Source organism: Eschrichtius robustus, chromosome 2 (genome assembly GCF_028021215.1).
Source record: "Eschrichtius robustus isolate mEscRob2 chromosome 2, mEscRob2.pri, whole genome shotgun sequence".
Classification (NCBI taxonomy): Eukaryota; Metazoa; Chordata; class Mammalia; order Artiodactyla; family Eschrichtiidae; genus Eschrichtius; species Eschrichtius robustus.
Genome location: NC_090825.1, coordinates 126,845,488 through 126,855,892, shown reverse-complemented (window position 1 = coordinate 126,855,892; position 10,405 = coordinate 126,845,488). Strand labels below are relative to the sequence as shown.

At 54.4% G+C, this 10,405-nt stretch overlaps 1 protein-coding gene across 2 annotated transcripts; it reads left to right on the top strand.

The window, feature by feature from the left end:
* Positions 1-323: 323 nt before the first annotated feature.
* CD74 (CD74 molecule) lies at positions 324-9,117 on the top strand. Of its 2 annotated transcripts, XM_068536207.1 has the most exons (9): positions 324-605; positions 4,080-4,252; positions 4,460-4,533; positions 5,073-5,135; positions 5,905-6,000; positions 6,354-6,441; positions 7,474-7,665; positions 8,158-8,220; positions 8,496-9,117. In XM_068536207.1, the coding sequence occupies exons 1-9, from the start codon at positions 529-531 to the stop codon at positions 8,504-8,506; spliced, it is 837 nt and encodes a 278-aa protein (XP_068392308.1). In that variant the 5' UTR covers positions 324-528; the 3' UTR covers positions 8,507-9,117. The 2 variants fall into 2 exon arrangements, with proteins under 2 accessions (XP_068392308.1, XP_068392309.1); XM_068536208.1 differs by lacking the exon at positions 7,474-7,665 and having other exon boundaries at positions 338-605.
* The last annotated feature ends 1,288 nt before the right edge of the window (positions 9,118-10,405 follow it).

Here is a 10,405-nt window from a genome sequence, read left to right as displayed (position 1 = left end):
ATTTTGAGATGACAGAACTGAGGACTGAGAGAAGGAGAGGAACTTGTCTAAGTTCACAAAGGGGGAACAGCCCCTTTCTGCACCCACTCATCTATAGGTGAGAGGGGAGACAAACAAAGCATTTTCGGTATTTTTTGCTTCAAAGTGATTTCCTGTCTAGGGAGTGAACATTTGCCTGTTTCTCGAAACATCCAAAGAGCCTTATGAATCCACAGGTCTGCCCAGAAACAAGTGATGAGGGCCCTGGGCAGCCAGTGGAAGCATGCTGGCCTTTCCACCTGCCTGGGGGACCTCCCCCTACGCATCCTGCCCCGTTAAAGGCAGCTTTGCTCAAGTGGGGGGTATTTCCAGCTTTGTGGCTTTCACTTCCACTTCTACAAGGTGGGCGGAGTGCCCTCCTGTGGACGAATCAGATTCCTTCTCAGCCCCAATTTCAAGAGGTGAGCCAGGGGCTCAGCGTCCCAGACACGCAGCAGGCAGCAGCAGCAGCAGCAGCAGCAGGAGAGGGGAAGACCAGAGGCCAGAACCATGGAAGACCAACGTGACCTCATCTCCAACCATGAGCAGATGCCCATGCTGAGCCAGCGCCCCAGAGCCCAGGAGAGGTACGTGTGAACGGCAGGAGAGAGCACACAAGCCTTGGACCGCACAGAGTGCGCAGGTGCTACGGGAGGAGCAGTAGACCGGGAGTCAGAGGAGGCATGGACTCGGGCTCTGACCCCAGTGCTAACTGGGTGATTTTGAGCAAGTCTCCAGCCCGCTCTGGGCTTCAGTTCTCCCTCCTGTAAAATGAGGGAGCTCCTCTAGGACAGGGGTTTTAACTTTCTATTCATCATGCACTTCTCTTCTGAAAATCGGGAGAGCTCTGGACTCCTTCCCTAGAGCTTCACACAATATCAGGAGCTTCACAGAGTCCCCTGAAGCTGGGCCATGAGGCCTAGGTTAGAAATTTTGGACCAGATTTTGAAAATAGTATGGATCCTAGATGGAGAAGCAGCTCATCATAGAGGACTTCCCTCCTAGTTACCATAAATTGCTATATGTGTTTATATCAAGGGAATTACAGTTGCAGGTGTCTGTAGAGTAGATGGAGACATTTGCCATCACAGGAGGGGATGTTGGAGGGGGATCAAAAAAGGGGGAGGGGGGCTCTGGCTAAATTTCTAGAAGGGACTGTGGGTTGATGTGGGTGGTACCCTGCCTGTGCCCCTCTCCCTTGCAGCAAGGGGCCAGCACAGCCATCCAGAGGACCCCTTCCCAACTCCAAGATGGCCTCATCCATCTGTTCCCCTGAAAAGAAAGGGGGGTGGTTAGAATGCAGCTACCCTAATGCCCCTGCTCCCCCAAATAATTCTCAAATTACAGGGACTTACAATTGTGATGTCAGCTGTTGCCAGGCAGAAATGGGTTTGGGAGAGACTCTCAGAGATGTCATGAGGAACTGCATACTGTGGGACAGGTAACTAGATAGAGACCTTTAGAGACCATTTTCACATCCTGTGAAAATCCTGGGGAATCCCATCGCTAGGAGGGCCGACTCTTACGAGGGCTGGATTCTGGTCCAGGTTCTGCTACTGTCACGTGTGACTTGTATAAATCAGTGTTTCTCTCTGGGTCTCAGTAGTAGTAATAATAATAATAACTATGACAGGAGTTATGATAATAGTTCCTATTCACTGTATACCTGTCACCAATCTTCAGTCACTGTTAGTCATTACTATGATTAATTTTGTGCCAGACATATAACTAAATGCTAAACTCAATCGTAATTCTCTTAGAAATCCTATGAGTTGGGTACTTTTATTATTCCCAGTTTTACATAAGAGAAAGTTGAGACATATCAGTAAGTGACTTACTTAAGTTATTACAGCTACTGAATATTGGAGCCAGAATTTGAACCCAGGACTAGTCTGATATCAAAGTTTGAGTTTATTCTACCATCTGACCTCCTTCTAGAGGCACGATTTGCAGGGAGGGGAGATGGGTCCCCCCTCTGAGCTCAGGCCTCCCAGTGAGTTGCAGACCCAGCATGGGCTCAGTGAGCAGAAAGGGTGCCCCCTCGTCAAATCCTTGTCTAATTTTCCTTTTAGTTCAATTACTGCTTCTAAAAACTGTCCTGGCCTGTTTTGGACCCTATTGTGAACACTTCTGCCTGGCAACATTTGTATCATGATTCCTGCTAGTTCTGGTTGGCTCCTGACTTTGGCCAATTATTATTACTAGTCAAGAAAGAGGCAGTAGAAAGGAGGAAGTGAAGAGAGGGGTGACAAGAATTGGCCTTTGTCTAGAACCAGGAGACAGGCAATCAAGATGCATAAAGAGGAAGGAAACCAGATGCTAAAGTTAACTATTAACTCCTTTGAGATTAGTGCTCAGTGTTACTTATGGGGTGCTAACTACATGCTAGGTATGGAGTCGAGAGTTTTCCCCCCGCTCTTAGTTTATATAACAGCCCTTTGAGTAGAGTAGATGTTCTTACCTCAAGTTACTCACTCTGAGAGGTTAAGTGACTTGCCCCTGGTCCCCGAGCTAAGGGAGTGGCAGAACCAGGCTTCCAATCCAGGTTACATGGTCTCGTCTTCATTATGACTCTATAGAGTCTCAGGCCTTGTGAGAAACTGAGCTTCAGAGAGCGGATGGTGGGAGGCAGAGCTGGGGCTAGACTGGGGGTGGGGCTGCTGAGGGGGTGAGACTGTAGAGCTTGAACTCAGGCAAGACCCAGACTTGGGTGAACTTTTCACCACTTCAGAGGCCAGGCCACCCCTGTTCCTTGGGAAGGCCAACAAGTAGGATTTATTTTCCCCTCCTGTCTGTTTTTCTCCTTTTCTCCACACAGGCTTTTTACTTTCTCCTTTCAGAATAATAATCCCTTGGGCTGGGCCTTGGCCCAGAAATCACAGAGGACTGACAAGCAGAGAGCCAGTGAGAATGAGCCATGTCTGTGATGTCATGAGTTACTAGGCAGCAGGGTGTTCCTGGAGGTTCCTAAACTAACCTTGCTGATTGCTGGAGTAAGCAGGGTGCAGTCTCGTCCTCAATTTCCAGTGGGGTCCTAGTAATTCTATCCCTGGGGTAGGTGGGAAAAAACAAACCGGTCAGGAATTCTCAGGGCCCTGGGGTGGGATCCTTACTTCCCCGGCACGTAATATGTACATGTGCCCTCAAAACTGTATCCAAGACCAATAGCTCCAAGGGCTGGCCGAGGTCCAGCCACCCCTCCCTGTGCAGCCAGCCAGTCCAGAGAGCGTGAGACGTTCTCCCAGGTCAAACAGTCTCAGGCACCAAACTCCTGCTGAGATACGCCCCGCCCTGCTCCCTAACCCCCATCCCCGGTAGATATTACCATTCAGAATACTTTTGTGGTCACAGACAGATCTTACTTCAGATGATGACCACCAAATTCTAGAATTGCTGAGGTGAGAGGTACCCATGAAACAGGCCCAGAGAATGGCAGAGATGTGCTCAGAGGCACAGGGAGTGTCTTGGGCAGAGGATGTGCTCCCACAGGGGGGTGGTCCCTGGCCCTTTTCCAGCCGGACATTGTCTGATGCACCCAACCCACTCCTAAAAATGGCAAGGTCTCACTTCTCTTTTTCAGGTGGGCTGCATGCTCTGCTGTCCAGGCCCTACTTCCTTCCTTCGTCTCTGATTTCACTGCAGGGGTTGGGTGCATAGTGGGTGCTGCCTGGAGGGCAGCCCTGATCCTCAGGAGATCCTCTGGTAGAGGGAACATGGGGAGACCCTCCACCTCAACCCCTCATTGCACAGGTGGGACCAAGGCCCGGAGAAGACAAGGCACTTGTCCCCGGTTCTTCCCCATGCAGCCTAGGCCCAGGGGCAGCTCCAGGATTTCCACCTGGGAGGGCTATAGGGGCAGCACTGATTGGAGGTAGGGGGTCAGGGGAACGTCTTCAAGCTGCAGGTTCATAGGCACTTGTTTGTGTTTAAAGTGTGTGTTTGTTAGCAGTAGCTGAGGGCCGAGGGCTGGAAATGGGGGGCACACTCCCCACTCCCTGCTAGTCCTCGGGGCAGCCACCTCCGCGGACCCTCTTCCGACCTATCTCCCCCGCCCCCAACAGCAAGTGCAGCCGTGGCGCCCTGTACACAGGCTTTTCCGTCCTGGTGGCTTTGCTCCTGGCCGGCCAGGCCACCACCGCCTACTTCCTGTACCAGCAGCAGGGCCGCCTGGACAAGCTGACAGTCACCTCGCAGAACCTGCAGCTGGAGAACATGCGCATGAAGCTTCCCAAACGTGCGTGCCCCACCTCTATCCCCACAGCCCTCACACCCCCCCGTCCCTCACCTCAGAAGACCCCTCATTCCTGCACCCAGCTGCGCCCGCCGTCCCTTCCCTCCGGTCTGGAATTCCAGTCCCTCATCTGGGTCTGAGATCTCGGTCCCCGGACCTGAGTGCCGTCTTCCCTGGGGCCACGCTCATGCTGTACCTTCTGCCCCATAGCCGCCAAGCCTCTGAGCAAGATGCGGGTCACCACCCCGATGCTGATGCAGGCGCTGCCCATGGAAGGCCCGGAGGTAAGGCCAGCCCCAGGGCGGCGGAAGAGGGAAGCGTTACCTAGCCTGGATGGAGGGCAGGTGCCAAGGGACAGGGGAGGACAGCTGGCCCGGGAAAAGTAGAGCTGGAGAGGGGGTCCTGACTGCTGGGGAGGAGGAGGAACTCCAGAGGCGGGGGAGGAAGGAGCCTCTTGGGGCGCTCCCTGGGAAGAGGGCTCAGTCCCCCACAACTTATAAAATACTTCTCATTTCCCAGAGCGTCTCACAGTGCCTCCTATTCTCAAAGCCCTTGATATCATATATGGATAATGCTTCTGTTCACAAAACGATCTCCTGTCCACAAAGCCTTGGGCAGGAAAGCTTATGCAGAGTTGACGAACAGGCTACTGAGGCAGGAAGGTAGTGACTTGCCCGAGCTCTCACATTCGGAGGTGGCAGAGATGGGCCTGTTGAACATCTGGGAATCCAAACTCTCACCCAGACCCCAGCTGCTGGCTCTGCTCTAGGGCCCCTCCTCCATGGGCCAGTGCTGGGAAACACCCTATTCCTTCCTTCCACAGCCCATGCAGAACGCCACCAAGTATGGCAACATGACACAGGACCATGTGATGCAGCTGCTCCTGGTGAGTGGAACCCGGCCAGGCATCCCTGACCTCCTGCCCCATCCCCATAAGCCCCCAGTGTGGCTATGCTTCAAGACCTGCACCATGCCTGGCTCACAGCAGACATTCAATATGGGATCACCAGATTAGTGAAGCAAGACAAGTGTGGCCCTTAAACGTTATATGAAGTCCAGACCCGCCACTCCCCGTTTTGTGTTTGGGATGGAGAAACCAAAGCCCAAAGTCTGGAAGTGACTTGCTGAAGATGCCTGTTTTTTCCTTCCCAAATTTTTGCTGCATGTCTACTCAGTGCCAGGCACTGTGCAAGGCTCTGGACCCACAATCGGGAGCAATCAGATCCAGCTCCTAGTCCCATGGAGATCTCAGGCTAGCATGGGAGACAGACAAGTGACCAGGTGATGAGGGATGTGCAGGGAGCTTTGTGAGGAAAGTGGCCGAGGACCCAACCTATCTGGGTGGTTGGGATGAGGTCAAGGAAGTCCTCCTGAAGGAGGTGAGACCTGAAAGATTAATAGGAGCCTGCAAGGAGTAGAAGACTGAGGGTTATTGGTAGAACTGGGCCTGGAACTGGGTCTCCTGACTCCTAGCCCTGGGGTCTTGTAGCTGTGTAGCCGGATTACCTAGACCACCTTCCCTCCCCACTAGCTCCAACATGCTGAGGTCTGGGGTCCAGCCCTCAGAACGGAAGACCAGGGGAACATGGGCTGCACATTAAACCCTGCCTGCCAGGAAGCTTTTTAACCTTCCTTCCTGCCTTGCTACCCTGCAGAAGGCTGACCCCCTGAAGGTGTACCCGCAGCTGAAGGGGAGCTTCCCAGAAAACCTGAAACACCTTAAGGACACCATGGATGGCATGGACTGGAAGGTCAGCAGCTTCCCTGCCCTGGTGCCCTCCCTCTCCCGACATCTAGAGCAGCCCTGGGAAGAGGCAGGGTGAGCAGGGAAGCCTCCCTCTCCCGACATCTAGAGCAGCCCTGGGAAGAGGTGGGGTGAGCAGGGAAGCCATTCTCAGGGAGCTGGAGGCAGCTTACCAGCACCTAGAAAACCCCAGCCATGGAGGAGTGCTTGGAGTTGAGGAACCACCTCGACCAAGCCCTGTGGGGTCTCTAAGGAGGAACCAGGCTCCCGCTGGCCCTCCATGTCTCTGTCCCCAGGGACGAAGTCAGGCTGGGTTGGAGAGGGCTACTGAGCCTGACTCTTTGCCTTTATCCCCATTAGCTCTTTGAGAACTGGATGCATCAGTGGCTCTTGTTTGAAATGAGCAAGATCTCAGTGGAGGAGAAGCCCTTTGAAGTTCCACCAAAAGGTAGAGGGAATGGGAGCCTTGGGGAGGCAGGGTTTCTGGGAGCTCCCTCAGGGGTAGGGCCTTGGGCACTTCCTGATCCATGCACAGGACTCTCCCAGCCTCTCAGCTCTCACTCCTGTCTCTCCTGCCTGCTCTTCTGGGCTCGGCTGCCCCCAGCCCCCCATCCTGTCTCGGGTACAGAGTCCTCCCTTCAGGAGGTGACCCTCCTTGTGGAGGACGGTACTGTACAAGGGGTCCTGGAGCAAAAACCACCCAAAACATCCCAGGAGTCATGGCAATGACCTTCTCCACCCAGCACTGCGCCCTGCAGTTTCCCGTGAGAGGGCTGGGCTCATGAGTCTCACCCTTCAAAGGGACCTCTCCCAGGTCACACAGCCAGCGGGTACTAGATAAGAGGGCCTTGGGGTTTTTCCATCTCATGGACAATGCATACCAGGGTTTTCAGCCCTAAAGCCTTTACGGGTCCTGTGTTCTCATCCTGGTGCTAATTTACTGTGTGACTTTGGGCAAGTCTCTTCCCTCTGGGCTTCAGTTTCAGAAGTGGAAGATCAACGGTCCACCCCTCTCTGGGCCTCGGATTCTCCATCATAGAGTCATAGAGGGCACATTGGATGCTATCTCGACCAACTCCCAGCTAATGTCTGAATCCCCTCTATAACATCCCCATCACATAGTAACCCCCACTTCTACTTGGATACCCCCAGTAATGCAAGCTCAGACTTACCAAGGTGTCCACTGCTTTTCTCTAGAAGTCAGAATCAGAGGTGCAATTCTAAACTTTAATAGGCATTGAGTGTTAGAAAAAAATCATGTTCTGGGATGAATTAGCCACACAGCCATTCACTTCCTCCTTGATCCTGGACCTTGTTGGTTCAGGCCTCAGTTTCTCCATCTGTGCAATGGGTAGAGCAAGTACAGCCACTTGGACAGAAGGCATTAGGCCCACAGCAGTGGTATGTGGATCTCTGGTTCTGCTGAGACCCTGGCCCAGAGCTCGCTCACTCACTGTGTTCACCGTGCCTGTCGCTTCAGTACTGACCAAGTGCCAGAAAGAGGTCAGCCGCATCCCTGACATCCACCCGGGCATGTTCAGGCCCAAGTGCGACGAGAACGGCAACTATATGCCGCTCCAATGCTATGGGAGCATCGGCTACTGCTGGTGTGTCTTCCCCAACGGCACCGAGGTCCCCCACACCAGGAGCCGTGGGCACCATAACTGCAGCGGTAAGCAGTGGCCGCTGTGCCAGGAGCAGGAAGGACCAGGAAGGCTGAGGGGCAGGAGGTCCCTCCTGGCGCACATGGGGCCAGGACACTCGAGGTGACAACTCCTGGGGGGCAGCCACTCAGCCATGCATCCACCCACCTGTGCATTCCTTATCTGTTTGTGCATTTATTATTTCTCTCCTTTGCCCACACTCATCTACTTACTCATTTATCCTTCAGTCCTTCCACTTTACCCCTCCATGCATGCATCCAGGAGTCTCCAGATCCACCCATCTGATTTCATCACCCCCCTCCTTGGCCTTGCTCATTCAATTCCCCAGCCGCACTTCATTGTCGCTTGCAGCCATCCAACAAGCATCCTTCCATTCATGTCTGTTCTACCAAGCACCAGGCTCGTGGCGAGGTTGGGAAGAACTAGCCCGCCCAGGCCCCTTGTCAACGGGTGCGGTAGGCCGGGCTGCAACTAACAAGTGGAACTGTGCTCCTTTGCAGACCCACTGGAAATGGAGGATCTGTCGTCTGGGCTGGGCGTGTCCAAGCAGGATCTTGGTCAGGGTAAGGGCCCCTGCAGGGGATCTGGTCCCTAGCAGCTTATCCCCCGAGGGGCCTACTTGCTTGTGGGTAGATGACCCTGGGCCATTCTCCAAGATCTATTTCACAGATGAGGACCAACGTTGGGGGTTTCAGGGGCTATGACGGTCAGTACTTGTACCCAAGCAGGAGGCAGTGGAGGGTAAAGAGTCCTCGACAGCTCTGAGGCCACAAGATGCTGGGAAGGGGCAGCAACAACAGGTGACTCCAACCCTAACCTGCTGTGTCTCTCTCCGCAGTCATCCTGTGAGCACAGCAGACGCAGACGCCAGCACTCAGCCAGCCCTGCATGGCCACAGTTTCCCTGGCCCCCTACCCTAGCCCCTCTCCTTCCTTTGCACACCCCTCCCCTTGCTGTCTCCCACCCTGCACCTCATTCTATGAGACTCTGGAGCCTGGCTCTCCATCATCCTTGGACACATCAAATCATCAGAACGGCATAGATTAACAATGCAGAAGGGCCCTGCTGCTCAAAACCCCATCTACTAGCAGGGACACAAGGCCCAGGGAGATGGACCATGAACCAGGCCGACCCCCACTTCTGACACCACATGGTGCTCCAAGATCTAGGCCCATGGAGGAGGCGGGCAGGTGTAGGGAGAAGGGATGGCACTGACCCAAGCCCCAGGATGGACACCTCTGCTGTCCCCTCCCCCACTGGCCTCGGCCTTCCAGCCCGTTTAACTGGGGGGGGAGGAGCCACCCTTTCCCTCTCCCCAGCATCACCCACCCAGGAAGAACCAGCCTCTCCACCCACAGCCCCTCCTTTCTACCAACCCCCAGTTCCGTCTGCGCAGCCAAGCTTGTCATCGGCCCTCAGGGCCATGGCGCCTGTGAGAATAAAAGGTAGTGAGTAGAACACTCCCAGTTCCCGGCTGCTCTGTTGGGTCCGGTTCGTTTCCCCGAAGGGGGTGAACTGCAGACCTTGCATCCTGTTGTCTAGGTGGGAGGATGCCTGTGGGGCGGGGCCGGGCCGTGGGGAGCGGGGCTGCAGTCTTTGGACGCAGACATGCTTGGTCTCCATGTTCCACACACGGGAATATATTCTCTACTTCCAAGAAGAAACAGGCTCTTGCCCACAGTCCTTTAAGCGCAAGCTCCTCTGGGTCCGGCTTCTCACGTCCCCATTTTCTTTTCTATACTGAGAACAGTACAAGTGTGATGACAGATGGCAACAACATGGGCCCTCGTGTCGGGATCACCAGGGAGTGGCGGCTGTGGAAGTGGGGGCCTATGTCCTAGTTAAGGGGCGGCCGCTGCGGTGCCCCAGCCGCTCATTGCCAGGAGGAGCAGAGGCCCCTGTGGTCAGATTTCTGGACTTTTCAAGAGGAGCCCCAAATGAAGAAGTTCACTGAAATCTCCATTTCTAAGTGTGAAGACTTGCTGTGGGTCAAAGAAGCCCAATAGGACACTGCTCTGCGGCCTCTGTTCTAGATCAACACACTTAGGGGGAGAGAGACTCCCTGGGGGAGGGCCTGGCCCAGGAGCCCCAAGTTAGGGTAAATCTGGATGCCACCCTGGCTCTCCCAGACCTCCCCAGCCCAGTGCTGTGTCTGCACGGCCTCTTGCTGCCTCTAGCAGAAGGCTAAAAGCCTTGGAGTGGACTCCATGACCCTGGGTGCTCCACACTACTCTGGACTCAGGGAGGTGGACCTCTGCATCACTGGCCATCACAAAGTCCTGCGGACGTCACCCTGACACATCTTTCAGGTTCCTGCACTTCTTGCCTTCATCATCGCAGAACCTCTGTTACCTAGACACGTGGACAACTCAGTCCTAACTGGGCTTCCTGCTCCTCCTGTCCCTGCCAGCTACTCTCCACCAAGTACCTCAACGGAGCCTGCCCGCAGCTTGCCCTAACTTCAAAAGGTGACTTGGAAGACCCCCTTCCATTTCTTGCTTCTGGGTATCTGCCTGACCTACCTACCCCAGCAACCAGCCATGACCATGCCTGAGCTCCCCCTTACCTTAGATGCCACCTCCTCCAGGAAGCCTTCCCCACCCCAATTCAACACCAGGGCCTTTTGCTGAGTCTCCTTCTCTGGCAAACAGTGTGTCACTCACCACGGTATCCCAGAGCCTTGATACACGGTCAAGAATAAATCCTGAGCGATGGTTTGTTCATCTCCAAGTGTCAGCCAGACTCTCC